The 21069-nt window shown below is 40.4% G+C and overlaps 1 protein-coding gene and 1 long non-coding RNA gene across 9 annotated transcripts in view; one reads left to right on the plus strand and one right to left on the minus strand.

The window, feature by feature from the left end:
• The window catches only part of SAMD12 (sterile alpha motif domain containing 12), a 469495-nt gene extending 469307 nt beyond the window's left edge, over positions 1-188 (minus strand). For all 7 annotated transcript variants that reach the window (XR_651001.4, XR_001905821.3, XR_651002.2 and 4 more), the window contains exon 1: positions 29-188. Coding sequence is in view for 4 of the 7 variants with exons in the window: in XM_009213516.4 (XP_009211780.1) it covers positions 29-41 (13 nt within the window). In the remaining 3 variants the exon portion in view is untranslated. The remainder of the gene's footprint in view (positions 1-28) is intronic.
• The window catches only part of LOC103887068, a 142983-nt gene that overhangs the window by 1031 nt on the left and 120883 nt on the right, over positions 1-21069 (plus strand). The gene's annotated exons all lie outside the window — the stretch shown is intronic.

A 21069-nucleotide genomic window follows, 5' to 3' on the forward strand; every position in this document is an offset into this window, starting at 1 on the left:
GCTTAAAAATGCCCCAAGCGTCCCTTACCTTCCACAGCCATTCTCTCAGAGCTTCCCTAACGCATGCATAATTTTCTTGGCCGAGGTACTCCTCCTGCCCCGCGCTCCCCCCCTCCTCTCGCTTTCGCCTAAATATTCTGAGCTTATCTGCTCCAGGACCAACCTGCCGCGGTCACGCAAAGCGAGGCAGCCGGCTCCGGGCTTGGCGCGCGCAGGGCGTCCTGGGAAGTGTAGTTCCCTCCCTTCACTTGGACTCGGGAGAGCACCCCGACTCCAACGCGGAGGCGCCGCCTGCCCCCACACTCGGACAGCAGCTCCAGCTTCAGCTGACCAGACCGAGTAATCTCTCCTGGGGAAGTTGTGAGGGGACCCAGGACGCCTGGGGTGTGGGATGGGGGGGGGAGGGTCCCGGGAAGCGGTGTGGACTACATCTCCCAGGAGGCCGTGCGCTGAGATAGCTTCGGTGCTAAGAGTAGGGACCCGTGATTGAGCCCGTCCCTGTCCATTACAAGGGGGTTGGCACGTAGCAGGTGTGGTGAGGTGGGCAGGTGCCGGTCAGCAGTGTGATGAGCTCCCCCGAGCTCGTCCGCGGGCCTCTGCCGCAGGTACCGCCCCCTGACCTCCTGAACCACCATTTAGTAGGGAGAGCAGAACCACTGTCCGCCTGTGGTTCTCCACCTGGGCCAGAGAGCGCTGCCCAGGCTGAGGTTGAAACTTGTTCCTTCGCACCCTGAGATGTATGGGTTTTGTGGGGGAATTCCGCCGGTTGATACAGCCGTCTTCTGATCCTACAGGGTGGTTCAGGTGGCTAAATACTTGGCATGGGGGTGTAGGGGAGGAGGAGTGGCTTAAACCCCAATAGGCAACATCGCCAAGGGGTTGTTAGGAACAAAGTCGGAACCAGGATTGTACCAGAGGAGGTCAGATGAAAGCCTGCCTGGCTTCCAGGATAGGAGGCTTTCAATTTGGCTAGCCTTGGAGCCTGCTGACAGCCTTTGATAGGGCCTAATAATTAACAGTGCCTTCCTTCAACTTCTGAAATCAACTTCTGAAATCACCTTCCTTTAACTTCTGAAAACTACGTCCTAGCTGTAGGTGCTGGGGATGATATAAGCAGACAGGATAAGGGGAATCACGTGGATGGCAATACAATTCGACAGCTGGTAAAAATTAAGTTTCTAAACATTTTTTCCTGCATATGAAAATACGGATACAGTTGTGGCTGTAAAGGGTAAGGGAATGGCCTCAGGAATAAATCTGGCTCAAGACTGGATTGACTTTTAAAGGCCTTCAGTTTGGAAATGCATTTGGTACCACATCCACCCAGTCACCCATATATAATGTTAATCTCTGTAAAATAAGGAAGTGCAAAAATCGGATTCTTCCCATGATGACTACTTAGACATTTTTGTCTGTCTTGGTCATTAGCAAAAAAAAAAAAAAAAAAAAAAAAAATCTCAAAACAATTTTGTTTCTGAGTGTATACATGCACACCTGTTGTTCTGGTCACTAATTACATGCCTAGTCCTCCTATTGGGTAATATATAATAATAACACGTGTATAGGCGTGTTAAAGAATACCTGCGTATAACCATTAAATGCTCTTGTTGATACTTTAATTCTGAGTCCATGGAGCTGTGTAGAAGTCAAAGCTAAGCCTCCCTTTTAGGTACAGTAGAGAGAGACCCATTCAGTGAGACATAATTTCCATGAGAAAAAGAATTTTCCAACCTTATACACAGCTAAGCATTCTAAAACCTGGAAAGAACTGAAATCCAGGTGCTTACCTACTTTATGTATATAAAATCACCAAAGCATTAAGTATTTTCTTAGATTGAATGAATATGAACGAAAACCATAGGACAGGTAGTATCAATGGTTCTCAACCTCGGCTGTGCATCAGCCTTTTATAAATATTCCTAAGCTTTATCTTAGTCTCACAGAATCAGGGCTTATGGGGGTTTGGGTAGAGGCACTTAGGTTTTAAAAACCTAGAGGTGATTCCAGTCTTCATTGAGGATGAAAACCATTGGTCTGTTTCCAAGCTTTTAAATATGTGGGTGATATTAAAATATAAAAGTCACTGAAATCTGTTGTTAATTTTAAAACTTCATCTTAGCTCAAGTCTTTAATATTTTTCCCAGTGATGTGCATTCTAGACGAGTTTTATTTTTAGTATAAATAAAATGTGAAGGAGATGTTAGTTTCAACCATATGAAATAGCCAATGTTTGAACATTTTTAAAACCTACAAATAGAGCAGTTTCATGTGGTTCTGCCTAATAAGGGATAAACAATAGTTGTGCAGAGGTTTTCAATTCTGGCTGAATATTAGAATCACCTGGGAAGTGCTTAAAAAAAAAATTACATTTGTCACGAGAATGTTTGAAAGAAAAAGACACAAAATACCAACTCTTGGCAAGATTGTGAAGCAGTAAAGACTCATATATTGCTGGTGGTGTGCAAATTCACAAAACCACTTTGGAAAACCATCTGAAACATTGAGCTGAATATATGCTTATGCTGTCACCCAGTAGTTCTACTCCTAGGTTTACACCAAACAAATATGCATACACATGTTCTCCAAAAGACATGTGCAAGAATGTTTGTGGCTGTATTATTTTAATGTTTCCCAAATGGAAAACAACTCAAATATTTATCAACAACAGATTGGAGAGATGAACTCTGGTATAAACAAATAATTCCATATAGCAGGGGTCAACAAACTAAGAGCAATGAGACATTTATTTTTTATGGCTCACCAGCTAAGTATGATTTTTATGTTTTTAAATGGTTGGGAAAATACAAAAAGGTATAATTTTCAAAACCTGGAAATTATATAGACATACTTACATAATATCCTCAATTTTGCCTCTTGTCCTACAAAGCCTCAAATATTTCCTACCTGATCCTTTACAGGGAAAAAAAAAAAAAAAGCTTTCCAAACCCTCCTATAAAGTAATGAGAATGAAGGAATTACAATTGTATACAACAACATGATGAGCCACATATATTAATCGATTGTTGTTAACAGATTATCCCAATGTTTAGTGGTTTATAACAATACCCATGTATTACTTCAGTTTCTGTGGGTCAGTAATTTGGGCACAGCTTAGCTTTTGCTTTAGTATCTTTCACAGACTGCAATCATGTAGTGTTTAAATGACTTATTTTTAGTCTTTTTTTTTTTTTTTTTTTTTTTTTTAATCAACAGCCAAGTACAGTTCCTAACAGTTACACCCAATTTTAGTAAGGGGCAAAGTCCAGACCTCATCCCCTACCTCTCATAAGCCAAATTCTGTGTTCATTATGATACTATTATTTGTTCCTTATAGTATATAAGCACTTCGAGTGCTGGAACTGAGTCTTATGCTTCATATCTTCCAGATTCTTGGTCACAATTGTGGTTACATAGTAAGTATTCAATAAATCATTTATTATTACTATTGTTATTTTTTTAATCATTGTTATAAGTAGCGTTTGTTGGGAAATTGCAAGTGCCAAGCTCTGTCTAAGCACCTTGACATACATCATCTCCTTTAATCACTACAATATTGTCAGATTATTATCACTATTTTCCAGATGAGGAAATTGAGGCTCAGTGAGTGTAGGTAATTTGCCCCATGTCCCAAAACATGAATTGTAGTAAGGGGATTGACGTCTACCTAAGTGTAGAACTTTGTGATATTACTCTATACAGATTTCAATACTGATTACATGATCACAAATCTGAATTCATAAGCACTTGGCCAAATAGGAATTGTCATTAACTAATAAAACGAAGGGTTTAAAATATTTTAATATCAGAAATTGTGATATTTAGAATGATTCAAAAATTTCTGAATATATCAGAGAGCACAGAAAGGGAGGGAAAAGCCCATTACCTTATAGTGAATTAAATGAAAAAAGAAATATTGAGATGAGGCTACAGATTTCACTGGATTCTAAGATTTAAAGTAGTACATATAAGTACTTTACTATATTTGTTGTTCTAACTAGGTTGCTATACTCACAAGCCTTTACAGAAAACATTCATAAATCTCAAAAAGTAAATAGATTATGTTTCTATTCTGTTCAGGGAGATCTTCTAAACTTAACCAAAAGGATTCAAACCCTAAAGACTAAGATTTTTACAGGAAGGAACTGAGAGGAAAAAAAAAATTTTTTGTAATTAAGATAAAAAATAATAACTCTAATCCTTGAGTCATGAAAAAAGTGCCAACCATTCAAGTTATATCAGGCTTCCATTGGAGGAAGTAAGCATATTTCAGGGAACATGATTTAAGCAAAAGCCTCGTTGTTTTTGCTTAAATCACATTGTGTACAATTAAATCACATTGTGTGTTATCTGTATATTGATAAGTTGGTGATATTCTATAGCATCATTCTTCTAAACTATACTTTCAAAATCGGACTTAAATTATGTGTCCAAAATTTGAGCAGAATCTATCTACCTTTGTATTAACTGGTTATCTGAATATTTGGCTTCCATACTCAAGCTTCATAGACATACAGAGCTAGATTGTAATCCTGACTCTCATTTACTCGATGTTGGTTATTAGCAAAGTTCTTTGACATTTCTGTGTCTTGGTTTTCCCACGTATATCATAATACTCTTAATTGTGTAATGTATATGTTACCTAGCTCGCAGTTTGGTGCTCAGCAGTGACTGAGAGGGTATATACAGTGTTGTGAGCTGTCCTGGCATATAATGGACACCCAATAAGTGTTTGTTCTTTTCATCATCCATGGAAGCCTGAGAGGCCATTCCCAAAGAACATGGATATAATTCAGTTAAGCAGTAACAAGGGCCTCAGGATACTTGCCAGGTGTGGAGTAAGTCTGCCCAGTTTGACTTGTAGTTAAGTCACAGAATGAACTTTAACTTGATCAATGCAGAGCCTCCTCTGACTGGCAGGAAAACATGGCTGTACCATGGAAGAGCAGTGTCCTGGATCCTTGTCCCTTTTTGAATAGGTTTTGTTGATAGAAAAGAGTGTGGGATTATTGTGGGCTGTAGTGGCTAGCTGCATACGATCTTTCTGTGTTCTGAATTTCCTACCCTGAAGTATTAGGTTGGTGCAAAAATAATCGCAGTTTTTGCCTTTTTTAAAAATGATAAAAACCGCAATTACTTGTGCACCAACCTAATAAATTTGCAGCAGCTCTTCTGAGCAGAGTTGTCCCTACTTCCCCCAACCAGGGGAAATTATAAACTGTGCGTAAAAGCATAGGAATGGTCATCCGGAATTACTTGTCATCAGTACACATCAGCACAAGAGAACACTAGAAGAGATGCAACTTATTTTCACAACTGAACTATTCTATGCCAGGTGGTTAAAAACTTAAGGTGTGATGGGCTCCCTTGTACTACTACTTCCAAAATGACCAGAAATCTTTACTAGGCAGAGATGCTAAAGCTGACCGCTTACTGTAGTTATTTCACCAGTCCTTTCCCTTCCCTTCTGTTCCTCTGTTAATAATTATCTAATATACTTTATATTTTTAACCATGATATAGGGTACAATAAGCCTTCACATACATTATTGCATTTTATCTTTACAATGGCTGTGAGTGGATAGTATTTACTTCATTTTATAGGCATGAAACAGAGGCAGGGCAAGGATAGATGATGAGACCAAATTTATACACCCAGACAGCCTGAATTCAACACTTGAGACTTCCGCATTCAGTACTTTTTTCATTCCATCTCAGTGCACTTTCTCATCAGGCGTAAAATTGCAACTTACCCTATTGGCTTCCAAAAATACATTGAAATGCACTCTGACATGAAGAATCTCATTTGATACCAGGCATTTCAACAAAATCCCACCTTAATTGTGCAAAAGAACTCTCTAACAGTGAAACTTTTCTTGAATGAGCTTAAAGTACAGTGATCTTAATGGAAGAATTTAGCTGGAAGATATTCATCTTCAGTACTCTTTAAGTCTAAGCTACGGTTTTCTCTCACTAAGACCGTTTCAGCAGTTTACTAATTAGTCTATCTGCCACACAATTCTTCCCCAGTGCAGCTTTTCTCCACGAGCAAACAGAATGGTATGACCCAAATCTCATCATCTCGCTCCAATTTGAAGTCATTTGATTGCATCCCTTTGCTCTCTGGTTAAAGTCTACAAGCCATAGCAAAGTTTTTCTTAGGCTCCCTTTCTGGGTTAGTTTTCTCCACAACACTCATATCAGTTTGTGGGAATATATTTATTATTTTCATTTAAATAGTGTCAGTACCCCCATTGATTCCATGGGATTAAGAATGGACTCTGATTTTGCTCCCCTTTGATCTTCCAACCACTAGCACTGTATCTGGCCCACAAACTTAATACATGTATTTTGTGTCTATAAGAACTGTCTGACTGAAGGAGCAAATGAGTAAACTACTTGATCATAAATGTGTTTATTTTTCCCGATTAAACTGTAAGTTAATATTTTGGTTTTGTTTGTGTTAATGTTTTATACTCTTATAAGTAGCCTTCTTTTTCTAATCTAGAATCTGTTCAGAAAGGACTTAGAGGCAAGTTACTCTAAGTCCTATCATTTCACAGTTGAGGCAGAAAACGAAAAAAGTTTGCCAGAGTCACATCATAGCAGAACAATGTCTAGAATCCAGGTTCAGGCTAAGGTTCTTCGTTGGTGGTTTGATTTTTGTTTTTGTTTTTGGAGGGTGTGGTGGGGAGAGATTTCTGTTGCTCTGGGCTTAGTTTGGCTTGGTGGCTGAAATTTCAGTCAAGGAGGCTGGGGCAGCTCTGCTCCTCACTACAGGTTTTTGAGTAAACTGGGGAGCTCTGCCCCAGGCTAAAGGGGCAACAACAGCTAATGGCAGAGGAGCAAGAGAGAAAAATGAAATGTGCAAGGCTTTTAAGGCCTGCCTCAGAACTGCAGCACTTTCACTGCTCTTACATCACTTATTGAATCAAGTCATGTGGCCAATCCAAAAGTCAAGGTGTATTAGTTCATTCTCATGCTGCTAATAAAGACGTACCTGAGACTGGGAAATTTATAAAGGAAAGAGGCTGGACCAAAAACTTAAAGAACCTTTTCTTTTTAGGAGACCATATGCTTTCTTGTTCTTCCTGTGGGAGAATAAAAAACCCACATGTTGTGGTGTTGCACAAGGGAAGAATGGAGTTGGGCTTTTGTGGGTAGAGATGAGAAAAGTCCATCCGTTGTCAGAAAGTAAGAGTCTGGGGAATTCATGCAGTCAGAGCAAGACGAAAGGCTCTGCAGGTTCTGATGACAGATTACTGTCCTCATAAACCTGAAGGCATGATCTAGGGCTCAATCCTAATGTCTGAAAACTCAAAGAAGTAGAAGAAAAATGAGACCTAGGTGATAATTTAGATCGCAGCTGGGAGAGAAAGGACGCAGCACACCCAAGATGTGCCTTGTGAGATAAGGCAAGCATCAGCATGGTGCAGCCCTGGGTTTCACCTTTGACTGGCCTTTTCTGGCCTATGATAACTTTTAGTGAAAAATGTGGCATCGAAAGGTATTTCTGCAAGGTCTAGTTTTATTCAGGGATCCTAAAAGCTGGAAATGTGAACCTTGTGGTGCTGGGGAAAATTATTGGCTAATTTTTGCCCCACAGTTTTCAACGCTAATGGAGTAGTATCTGTTAGGTGTCTTAGGTGATGTGGTGGTTCATTTGTTAAGGTCGTCTCTGCCTTCCTTGGAGAACCCTTCTATGGATGCTTAGAGGTTCCTTATTCTCTTCCTCTGGGCTTGTCTCAAAAACAACAACAACAATAGGCTGGGCACGGTGGCTCACGCCTGTAATCCCAGCACTTTGGGAGGCCGAGGTGGGTGGATCACAAGGTCAGGAGACAGAGACCATCTTGACCAACATGGTGAAACCTCATCTCTACTAAAATACAAAAGTTAGCCGGGCATGGTGGCACCAACCTGTAGTCCCAGCTGCTTGGGAGGCTGAGGCAGGGGAATTGCTTGAACCAGGAGGCGGAGGTTGCAGTGAGCCGAGATCACACCACTCCCCTCCAGCTGTCTCAAAAAAAATAATAAATATATAAATAAATAAAATAAAATGAAAAACAATAACAAACATACAAAAAGCCTCCCCGAAGCTGTGGTTTCCTATGGATGCTGCCTTACATGTGCTGGATATGTTAATTGATACCACACAGTGATAGAGTAGAAATACCCTGGACCCTGGAAACATAGATCAGAGTTTAAAATCTGTATCTTCACAAACCAGCTGGGTGAACTAAAGCAAAAGGATTAACATCTCTGGCCTTGGTTTTCTTGTCTATAAAATGGACAATATCCCTCACCAGGTCTTTTTGAGGACAAGTTATCTATCTATCCAACAAATTATCCCCAAACTTAGTGGCTGTGGTAGTTCATTTGTGATGTCAACTTGACTGGAGTAAGAGATGCACAGATGGCTGCTAAAACATTATTTATTATCAGGCCTTCAGTAGACACTGAGCCTGTCCATCATCTGCTGAAACGGAAACCCAGGTGGTTTGGGATTTGATTCGAATGATTGGGTTGCCCCAGGTGTGTCTGTGAGGGTGTTTCCAGAAGGGATTGGCATGTGAGCCTGTGGACTGAGTGGGAAAGATCTGTGGGTGGGCACCAATCAATCAGTGGGGTGTCTGGATAGAACAAAAAGGTATAGGAAGGGCTAATTCACTTGCTTCTAGAGCTGCCCTTAGAGCTGCCCTCTCTTCTCCTGCCCTTGAACATTTGAACTGCATGTTCTCCAGCTGTTGGACTCCAGGACTTATACCAGTGGACCCCTGGGCTCTCCAGCCTTTGGCTTTGGACAGATAATTACAACATCAGCTTCCCTGGCTCTGAGGCCTTCAGACTGGGACTAAGCCGCACTACCAGCTTTCCTGGTTCTTTGGCTCACAGATGGCCTATCGTGACTTCTCAGCCTCCATAATCTAGTAAACCAATCTTCTAATAAATTTCTTAATTTATTTTCCTCTCTCTCTGTGCATATATATATATATATTATATATATTATATATATAATATATATATATATGTTTTGGTTATTTTAAAATGTACAATGAATTATTGTTGACTGTAGTCACCTCTATGTATATGTATAGATGTATATATACACACACACATACAGAGAGAGATGAAAAGAAATGTATATATCCTATCATTTCTGTCTCTCTGGAGAACTCTGACTGAAACAGTGGCTTAAAATAAACATTTATCATCTCACACAATTTCTGTGGCTCAAGGGGTCTGTGAGCAGCTTAGCCGGGTGGTTCTAGCTCAGTGTCTTTCATAAGGTCACAGTCAAGATGTCACCCAGGGCTGAATTCATCTGAAGGCTTGGCTGGAGCTGGAGGATCTGCTCCAAGGTGGCTCTCTCACGCACTTGGAAAGTTAGTGCTGGTTGTTAGCAGGAGGACTCAGTGCCCCCACAACATGGACCTCTTCGTGGAATGGCTGAATTGTCCTCATAGAGGGACAGTTGGCTTGCCCCAGAGAGGGTGACCCAAAGGGGGCAAGAAGGAAGCCGCAGTACCTTTTATGACCTGGTCTTGGAAATCATGCATTGTCACCTCCAGCTATTCTACCTGCTACAAGCAAGCCACCAAGTCCAGCCCTCAAGGGAATGGGAAATAAGTTCCACTTTTTAAAAGAAAATTTTTGTGGGTACATAGTAGGTGTTTATGTTCATGGAGTACATGTGATATTTTGATACAGGCATACAATGCATAATAATCATAGGAAGATAACTGGGGTATCCATCACATCAAGCATTCATCATTTCTTTGTGTTACAAACAGTCTAGTAATACTCTTTTAGTTATTTTAAAATGTACAACATTATTGTTGACTGTAGTCACCCTGTTGTGCTATCAAATAATAGATCCTATTGATTCTATCTAACTATATTTTTGTACCCATTAACCACCCACACTTTCCCCTCCTCATCTCCCTACCCTTCCCATGCTCTAGTAGCCATCATTCTACTCTCTATTTCCATGAGTTCAATTGTTTTAATATTTAGTTCCCACAAATATGTAGGAATATGAGATGTTTGTCTTTCTGTGCCTGGTTTATTTCACTTAACATAATATTCTCCAGTTCCATCCATGTTGTTGCAGATGACAAGAACTCATTCTTTTTTTGTGGCTGAAGAGTACTCCATTGTATGTATGTACCACATATTCTTTATCCATTCAACTGTTGCTGGATAGACACTTCTAAATCTTGGCTATTGCTAATAGTGCTGGAATAAACATGAGAGTGCAGATATCTCTTCAATATATTGATTTCCTTTCATTTGGATATACACCTAGCAATGAGATTGCTAGTTTTAGTTCTATTTTTAGTTTTTTAAGGAACCACCATACTGTTCTTCATAGTGGCTGATTTACATTCCCATCAACAGTGGAGAGAGTTCACCTTTCTCTACATCCTTGTCAGCATTTATTATTCCCTTTATTTTGAGTAAAAGCCATTTTAACTGGGGTGAGATGATATCTTATTATAGTTTTGATTTGCATTTCTGTGATGATCGTGATATTGAGCACCTTTTCATATACTTATTTGCCATTTGCACGTCTTCTTTTGAGAAATGTCTATTCAGATCTTTTGCCTGTGTTTTAATTGGATTATAAGATTTTTCCTACAAATTTGTTTGAGCTCCTTATATATTCTGGCTATCAATCTCTTGTCATATGGATAGTATGCAAATATTTTCTCACATTCTGTGGGTTTTCTCTTCACTTTCTTGATTGTTTCCTTTGCTGTGTAGAAGCTTTTTAACTTGATATGATGTCACTTGTCCATTTTGTTTTGGTTGCTGAGGCTTAACTTTTTGAAGAGGGTGTATAAGAATTTGTGGACATATTTTGAATCAGCACAAGAGGCCACATATGTAAGATTATTGTAATAAAATAAGTGTGGAGTAAATGAATTGATTATTATTTGGAGGTTTAAATAGTATCCTGTTCTACTGTTCCCCTCTAGTAGTAGCAGTGCTTGGTATATAATAGACCTTCTTGCTCTTGTCCCCCAGGCTGGAGCACAATGGCATTATCTCGGCTCACTGCAACCTCTGCCTCTCGGGTTCAAGCGATTCTCCTGCCTCAGCCTCCTGAGTAGCTGGGATTACAGGCGCCTGACACCATGCCTGGGTAATTTTTTTACTTTTAGTAGAGATGGGGTTTTACCATGTTGGCCAGGCTGGTCTCAAACTCCTGACCTCAGGTGATCCACCCACCTCCGCCTCCCAAAGTGCTGAAATTACAGGCATAAGCCTCTGCGCCCGGCCAACAGCCCTTCTTAAATAATGAACAAAATGTATTGCTTGTTCTTGTGTTAAGCATTGGGCTAAGCATGTTAGATGATATAGCTCATTTCACCTTCACAATAGCCCTGGGAAATGGGTCCCAGTCAATTGGTATCCCAATTTTACAGAGGAGGAAACTGAAATATGCACAGATAAGTTAAATAATTTTTTTTTAGATATTAACATGGAGGACTTGATGGAGCCAGGAATTGCTCTCAAGCAATCAACCCTAGGATGCAGCTTTTAACAGCCTTACTCTTGGTGTTTACACCAATCAAGGCCTCCAGAATTATTCATGTGAAATACTCCTGCCTCTGAAACTTACTTGTCTAGGACTACTTTGGAGGTGGGAGAAATAATGCCTGAATGGTTATGCCTATATCTTGAAGCGCTTCTTTCAGATTTAGACTACTTTAATCATTCCCAGCCAAAATTTTACAATGTGAGGGACAGGAATTTCTCCTTCATTCTTTCTTTTTTCCATCATTTGATAAAACACACCCACAGCCCTTCTCCTTTCTTCTGTTCTATACTTTAGGCTTCTCCTTGAAACTTTGTTGTTCTTCCTGTGGCTACATAAGAGTTTGAAAACTGCCAAATTAGATCATCTCTAGAAGTCATTTCCTGCTTTACCATCTTATGAGCACATGAGTCCTCCCTGTTCCCCATCAGTACAGAAGTTAGTGACCAAATCCAGTCAATTCTGTCATCAACAATTGCTCTCTTGGCTCTCCCTTTCTTGTCCCTTAGCCACTGTCCTCATTCTACGAATCTGATAAGAACCGAAATCGACACAATGTAGCATTCCCTTAACTGGGCCAGTACTCTCACTTCCAAATTATCTTGTGTCCAGTGGCCACATAAATCCTCAAGAATGTCCTCTTTCATTCTGCCACTCCATTGTTCAAACAAAACCCTTCAATTGTTTGTGTTGCATTTCTCACATGGGGGTCCCACAGATATGAGTACATATCAATAGACACGATTTGGAGAATACAGTCTAAAAAAAGTTAAGTTTTTCCCTTTACTAATAGAATTTCGAGGTGACTTTGATATGCTAATGTGCAATATGAGTCTTCCTGAAGGAGAGATAATGTAACCAAAAGGTTTTCTCTCTTGGGCTTGTTGTGGGCAAGCACAGGTTTCAGGTCATAAAATTCCCTTGGGTGGTCATTTTAGAAGTTGTTTCTTATCACTAATATCTCTTCCCTGACACTTCTCACTTGGTGATGAGGCCCCTACTCACTGTATTGTACCTTAACACGTGAAAGTCCGGAAAGTCATTGCTCTCTTTCTCTTTGACTGTCTAACCCTCAGTGTCCCAGAACCACCACTTCAGAATATCAACGTATGTTTGTGCGTGTATACATATACATAGCTTTCTTTACTGAAGGACTGGGTGATTTTATTTATTCATTTTTTCTTCTTATTTATTTGTTTTTGTTTGTCTATAATCATAGGATAAAAGTGCAATTTTGCTACATTGAATTATTGCATTGTGGTGAACTCAGGGCCCTCAGAGCACCCATCACTGGAGCCATTCACATTGCACCCACCAAGCAATCTCCAATCATCTACCCCCATCCCATCCCCTACCCCTCCAAGTCCCCATTGTCCATCATTCCACACTCTGCTTCCATGTATACCATACTATTTAGCTCCCACTTAACAGTGAGAACATGCAGTATCTGTCTTTCTGTGTCTGAGCTGTTTCACTTAAGATAATGGCTTCCAGTTGCGTCTGTGTTGCTGTAAACCTGAAGGACTGGTTAATTTTAAAAGCGTGTTGCTTCACAGGAAAAAAAAAGTTAAAAATCATGTACTAAAAATATAACTTCCCCAGGTCCAAAAATGTGTTTGCCTGTGTGTATGTGCATTGACTGAGAAGTCAACCCTTCACTAAATGGGTCCTCTTTGAACACATCCACAGTTTTGGATCTGACTGCACTGCCATTTACTGGTTTTGCCCTTTTATCCCAGAGAGACTTATCTTCTAGACATTCCCTGTAAAACTCTGTTCATATCCTGGAAAATCTCAATACCTACCCACTGAGTCATTCCAGGGCCCATTGTAATTTCCCGTATTAAGATAGTTTCCTAAATGCAGATCATTGAGTTTAGAGTAGCATCCTGTGGTTTTTATTTAAATAATTAGTGATTTCTTTTGATAACCCAAGAGTTGCAGAATGGTACAGGATGAAGGTTCTTGATACTTCAGGTTCTGCAGCAGCATCCAGGTATGCATGTATCACCCAAGGTAGACCTTTCTCTCTCTTTCTTTCTTTCTTTCTTTCTTTCTTTCTTTCTTTCTTTCTTTCTTTCTTTCTTTCTTTCTTTCTTTCTTCCTTCCTTCCTTCCTTCCTTCCTTCCTTCCTTCCTTCCTTCCTTCCTTCCTTCCTTCCTTCCTTCCTTCCTTCCTTCCTTCCTTCCTTCTCCTTCCTCTCTCTCTCTTTCTTTCTTTCTTTCTTTCTTTCTTTCTTTCTTTCTTTCTTTCTTTCTTTCTTTCTTTCTCCTTCCTCCCTCCCTCTCTCTCTCTTTCTCCTTCCTCCCTCCCCCTCTCTCTCTCTTTCTTTCTTTCTCCTTCCTCCCTCCCTCTCTCTCTCTTTCTCCTTCCTCCCTCCCCCTCTCTCTCTCTTTCTTTCTTTCTCCTTCCTCCCTCCCTCCCTCTTTCTTTCTTTCTTCCTTTCTTTCTTTTTTTTTTTTTTTTTGCAACAGAATCTCATTCTATCACCCAGGCTGGTGTGCAGTGGCACGATTATGGCTCATTTCAACCTCTGCCTCCTGGGCTCAAATGATTCTCATGCCTCAGCCTGCCAAGTAGCTGGGATTACAGGCATGTGCTACTGCACCCAACTAATTTTTTGTATTTTTAGTAGAGACAGGATTTCACCATGTTGCCCAGGCTGGTCACAACCCCAAGGTAGATTTCTTTGGAGATTTTCTTGAAGATATACACCCCACCAAAAAAAAAAAAAAAAAAAAAAAAACCCAACCCCAACTATTAGATTGGTTAGAACAGCACATAACTTACTCTAAAATTATTTTAATCCTCAGGGAGAGCACAGTCTCTCTAAACCCTAATGAAAAGCAAAGTATTTTCTAACTACTTGGTAATTTACAACATAACTTTTTCTTCCTTTGAAGGCAGTAGATTTCATTATTATGCAGAGTAATATTACGTTCCTTCAGTGCTTTCAGCATGTATCACTTTGGGCCTGATGGTAAAAGAGTCATATGCCTCATAAAGATTGCTTCCTTAGTCATGTGAAGAGAACATTTGAAGGACTATTCAGACAAGTAAGCAGTAGGCACTATGCTGGGCACTAGAAATGAAAATATGAATACTACAAGTTCCCCCAACTGAGAGCTGACCTTAAAAGGCATTTATCCACTTACTTGTTCTACGTCACATATATTCTGAGAACCTACTATATGCCAGAGACTATGTTGAGTGGTGGGGAATGCCTTAGACTGGGTTCCCTGGAATTCAACTCTGAGACTGAGAATTGTGAATTGTGTGTGCAAGGTTTATTAGGGAATATTCTTCAGCAGTGCACCTGAAAAAAAGTGAGGATGACAGAACTGGACAGGGAGAGAACTGATGATTAATGCAGTTACAACTGAGACCTTGTCCAGTCCTAATAGGAGTTGTCCCAAAGAGGGAAGCATGTCAGGCCTTTGTACGCCCATGCCATCCAGTCATTGGTGGCATATTCTCCTTGAGAAGGGCTATAGTCCTGAACAAGGCAGGTTTTTGAAGCCTCAGCAATGCTGAGTGAGGGATATAGTTTGAACTATCAGACATTGATATTCCTAGTAGCTGGGAGATTAGGAGAAATCTGTGTGAGAACACAACATCCACTATTGGGCTATAATAGGGCAAGGATCCATGCATGCCTTAGGAAGCTGAGAGTCCAGCTGAGGAGCCACAGCAACAAATGGGCAAAAGCAAGTGCAGAGAGATAAGTGTAAGAGTGTGGGAAGTGATCTGAAGACACACAGCAAAGACATCTAGCCCAGTCTTAGGGGTCATGAAAAGGATTCCCAGATGAGGCAATGTCAGTAATGAGACTGCAAAGGGGAAGTGGGTATGTGAAGGGAGTTGTGCAAAATGCTAAAGGGAAAGTCTTCCTGATAAAGGGAACAGCATGTGCAACAGGGTAGGCAATGTGAGAACATGGCATAGGAGCTTCTTACAGAGTGAGGAATGGCTGGAGTGGAAAGTGCAATAGAGGAAGTGGTGCAAGGGGAGGCCAGGGAGCTGAGCCACACCCTGAACCTTAAGGATGGACATGAAGAAGCAGGCATGACAGTGGGGGATTTTATCTAGATTGTCCTGACAGTCACTGTTTCCAGCTGAAAGTTACATGATAAATTCTGCACTTCGGGAAGATCATTTTTGGCTGCAGTGTGGAGAAAGGATTGGAGGTAAAAGAGTAACACAGGGGGACTCCTAAGAGTGACCGTGTCGGTGGCTGGTTCATTAGTTTCTGGTGAGAAATGATAGTGATTAAAATGGAGGTATGTCAGGTGGGACAGAGCGATGGATGGATTTGAGAGACATTAAGGAGGCAGAATCCATAAGACTTGAGTGATTGGATATGGGTCATTAGGGAAAAAGAGGAGTCAACCTCAGATTTGTCTTTGAGCCAGAGCAGGCTAGCAGTGGTGTGAAGCACAGAGCTCAGAGTGTCAGACTGAAACCGGGGAACCAATTAGAGCCATGATAAAACAAGAAAAAAAAAATCTTTTTATACAGGGACCCATTCAGGAACAAAAGAGAAAGGTTTATGAACCATACTCTTCATACAAATAATAAAAACATAAAATTCTAAGGAAATAAAATATGCATTCTTACAGCTTAAATTACCTTAAGAAAAATGTCAATGAGAAAATTGGCCCTGCTTTTGGCCGCTAAAATATTATTATGGGCTGGGCGTGGTGGCCCAAGCCTGTGATCAATCCCAGCACTTCGGAAGGCCGAGGAGGGTGGATCACCTGAGGTCAGAAGTTCAAGACCAGCCTGACCAATATGATGAAACCCCGTCTCTACTAAAAATTCAAAACTTAGCTGGGCATGGTGGCATGCACCTGTAGTCCCAGCTACTCTCCTGAGGCAGCTTGTCTGTGATTTTGGTCCCTCTTTGCATAGTGCTTAGACCCCATAAAGACCACTCTAGACCAGGTGTGGTGGCTCACGCCTGTAATTCTAGCACTTTGGGAGGCCGACGTAGGCGGATCACGAGGTGAGGAGATTGAGACCATCCTGACCAACATGGTAAAAACCTGTCTCTACTAAAAATACAAAAATTAGCTGAGCGTGGCAGCACATGCCTGTAATCCCAGCTACTCGGGACACTGAGGCAGGAAAATTTCTTGAACCTGGGAGGCGGAGGTTACAGTGAGCCGAGATCGTGCCACTGCACTCCAGCCTGGTGACAAACCTAGGCAATGACTCAAAAAAAAAAAAAAAAAAAAAAAAAAAAAAAAAAAAAAAGCGCTGTAGAGCATGTTCTTTTTAACCTGGATGCAATCCTGCAGGTAGGAATTATTCTATTCCCAACTTACGAAGCAGAAACAGAGGCTCACAGAAGTGAAATAACTTCACTTCCCTAGTGGCAAAGTTGCTTCAAGACTATTCATTCCGGCCAGGCGTGGTGGCTCATGCCTGTAATCTCAGCACTTTGGGAGGCCAAAGCAGGTGGATCACCTGAGGTTGGGAGTTTGAGAGCAGCCTGGCCAACATGGCAAAAACCCATCTCTACTAAAAATACAAAAATTAGCCAGGCATGGTGGCAGGAGCCTGTAATCCCAGCTACTTGGGAGGTTGAGGGAGAGAACTGCTTGAACTCAGGAGGCAGAGGTTGCAGAGAGCCGAGGTCGCACCATTGCACTACAGCCTGGGCAACAGAGCCAGACTGCTTCAAAAAAAAAAAAAAAAAAAAGATTGTTCATCCCATTCACTGCTCACTGCTTCCTACATCAACCTAGGGTTCTCTCTATCTGCTGGGTCTGGGTTTGTCTATCTGCTTAGAAGCAGAAAACTGAGAGGTCAGATGTTGCCTTGCTACCCTCAGCTACCTGTCATAGGCCATGTACCCTGGAGGTACTGGCCACCTGAGCATTTGTGTGTGTGTGTCATAGTCTTGCTCTGTCACCCAGGCTGGAGTACGATAGTATGATCACGGCTCACTGCAGCCTCAAATTCCTGGGCTCAAGCAATCCTCTCACTTCAGCCTCCTAAGTAGCTGGGACTACAGGTGCGGCTAATTTTAAAAAATCATTTGTAGAGACAGGGCCTCACTATGTTGGCCACACTGGTCTCAAACTCCTGGGCTCCAATCCACCCACCTTGGCCTCCCAAAGTGATGAAATTACAGGTATGAACCATTGTGCCTGGTCACACCTGAGCATTCTTGCTTCCTGACTGCATGTAGGCTGCTGCTGGGGTCCCTTCCCTGGAACTTCCTACTGGCCAGGTTTTGTGTTTGGGTTACTCGGAGCACAGAAGCGGAGCAGGACAGGCAGAAGTGGTTTCTCCAGATACAGATTCCTATCCTTTGTAGGATCTGAAAAGCTTCAGTTTTACCCAGGTCCTGAGTTATATGTTGTAGCCACATGAACTAAATGACTCCCTAAGCCAGCCATATTGTCACCGTGCAGGATCAGATGACTCCACCCTCAACTAACGAGGGGAGGGGAGTAGAGGGGAGAGGCTCATTTTGAAACTGCCTCTGTTGGGGGCCTTCAGGTTGCAGTCCCTGGCCACACAATGGTCTGCCATTTGGCAAGCACATCCAGTGTTAGGTTTTCAAATACAATGATAAGGGAGTTTATATTTTCATCTGATAATTATAAGTAAAAGATGCAATTAAATATGATTGCAGATTAGCTTGAAATAGATTTTCTGGCTGTAAACATACATGTACAGATGTATGCATTTCAGATATATCCATTAATATTTCCACAAGCACTTCGTAGTCTTGATTGCTGTGGGTGGTTAATACAAAGTTTTGTTTCTTTTGTCTTCTTTCTTATCACGTTCTCCTCTGAAATCTGCCTCTATCCTGGGCTGCCTTATCTACTTCCTGAGTCCCATGATATTTTCTCTGAAATGACCATAAAAATTGAGCAAGAAACTGCCTTTGGCATTTATAAATACTGACTGTAAGGAATCACAGAATGCTTCTAATTTTAGCTGAAAATGTAATAATAATAATGATATAAACAGCTACCATTTATCAAATACTTGTTATTAACCAAACTCTGTGCTAAATGCTTTACATACACTAACTCAATGTACTGAGATTAAATTATATTACAACACAAGGATTTTGCCACTTTTGTAGCAACAATTATCCATTGCCATGCCTTCTCTGTTTTCATTGCCTTTATCTGATCTCTGAATTGGACATTCTGTGCAGGACTCAAAATGCTGATTTTGCAACATCTCTTACACCCTCTGTGAAATGGAGAAGATGCCCCTTCTTACACTTTAATGCATTGCCTTCAGGTCTATGTCTCTTTTGTTTCTTTCTCATGCTGCTTCTGTTCTTGGAGATCTCTTCCGTCTTCCTAGAACCTTCCCCAAGGTCATGTTTCAGGTCAAGCAATCTTCCAAAGGCACCAATTCTGAGTGATTTCCCACTTCTGAAACATTTCTATAGGAGAAGGCATATGTTGACAAAAGCCTCAACTGCAAAACTGCAGAGATAGGCCAGGTGGCAGATGATGCCTACTTCCCAGGACAGCCCTGATGATATCTCTCCTACCCTGCTCCTTAGGCACAGGCACCACTGTAGTAGGAAAAATCTTGAGTACCTTCTTATTTTGTTTAAGTTAAAATTAGGTTGCCATGAATCTTATTCCACAAACACATGAGTACAAAAAAAAAAATCATAGTTGTATGTAGAAAATCCTAAGGAATATACGTTTTAAAAACTGCTGGAAATAATCCATTAGTTCACAAGATCACAGGATACAAGATCAATGTACAAACATCAATTGTAACTAAATACTAACAATGAGCAATCAGAAAATGAAATTTAGAAAACAATTTCATTCATAATAGCACCAAAAAGAATACTTAGGGATAAAATACTTAGGGATAAATTTAACCAAAGAAGTGTGAGACTTGTATGGTGAAAATTGCAAAACATTGGTGATAGAAAGAAAAGATGATCTCAGTAAGTGGAGAGAAATTCCATGTTCATGAATTGGCATATGTTAATTCTCTCCAAATTGATTTACCGATTCAACTCAATTGCTCTCAAAATCCCAGCATGTGTCCCACTGGGACTAGTTTTCTGCCTTCATGAGAAGCCCCATGATCCACTCTCTGGGCCATCATGTTAGCCAGAGCTGGGCCAGGGTTGGTTTCCTCAGATGCGTATCTTTGTGCTAAGTAAAAGTTGAAATGTTTCCATTGAAATTAGTTTTCTAGTTATTTATTGTAGCCAAATAAACTACATGTAGCTAAATGAGGCCCCTGCACCTACTGAGTAAGTAGATATTGTAACCTCCCATGGTCAGAGGGGCTCAAAACACATCATTTAGAAAATGAAAGGACAAGCCACAGATTGATTTGAGAAAACTTAGAGATTTTTATCTGATAAAAGACTTCCAGAATATATCACAAAAAACTCTTGCACCTCAATAATATGAAGACAAACAACCTAGTTAACAAATGAGGCCAATACTTAAATGGACATTTCATCAGACAAGACATATGAAGGGCCAATAAACACAAGAAAAGATGTCCAACATCATTAGTCACTTGGGATTTACAAATTAAAGCCACACTGAGATACTACTTTATAAGCACTAGAATGGCTGTAATTAAAAAGAGACAGAAGCAAGTGTTGGGGAGGATGTGGAAAAACTAGAACTCTCACGTTGCTGGTGGAAATGTAAAATGGTGCAACCACTTTGGAAAACAGGTTTTATTTTTAAAATGCTACCATATCACCCAACAATTCCACGCCTAGGTATCTACCCAAGAATAAATGAAACCATGTACCCAAAAATGTCATTAATGAATGTTCATAGCATTATTATAATGTAAAATTTCCAAACTGGAAACAATCCAATTGTCCATCAGCTGGAGAATGCATGAACAAATGTGGTATATCCGTATAATTGAATAATATTCAGCAGTAAAAAGGGTTGAACTACTTACATATGCTACAACATGGATGAACCTCAACAATATTATGCTAAGTGAAGGAATCCAGAAAGAAAAGACTACATAATATATAATTCTCTATATATAAAATATCCAGAAGAGGAAAATTTATAGACATAAAGCAAATAAGTGGTTGTCTAGGATTGGGGATGGAAGCAGACATTGACTGCAAAAAGACACACGGGGACTTGGGGGAGATGAGAATGTGTTACAATTGAATTGTGGTGATATCTGCACATCTGTAAACATTTACTGAAAATCATTAACTTGTATTCTCACAATGGATGAATTTGATACATTTTATGCCTCAATAAAGCTGCTAAAAATTAGCATAAAAATGAGAGTGAGAAGAATAAGTGGAACAAATTTGGTAATACGTTGATAGTTCTTGAAAATGGATGATGGATATTGAGGGTTCATTGTAAGTTTTCCTTTTCACCCTTTGTGGATATTTGAAATTTTGATAAAAAAAGAATTTAAAAGTAATTTTAAAAGAGGAAATATCGTAGTACTTTATTTTCCTTACATGAAATTAAACCTGGTTCACATATTATGAGGCTGGAGGAAAATTTAATCTCAGTCACT

The sequence above is a fragment of the Papio anubis genome, chromosome 8, assembly GCF_008728515.1.
Source record: "Papio anubis isolate 15944 chromosome 8, Panubis1.0, whole genome shotgun sequence".
NCBI classification, from domain to species: Eukaryota; Metazoa; Chordata; class Mammalia; order Primates; family Cercopithecidae; genus Papio; species Papio anubis.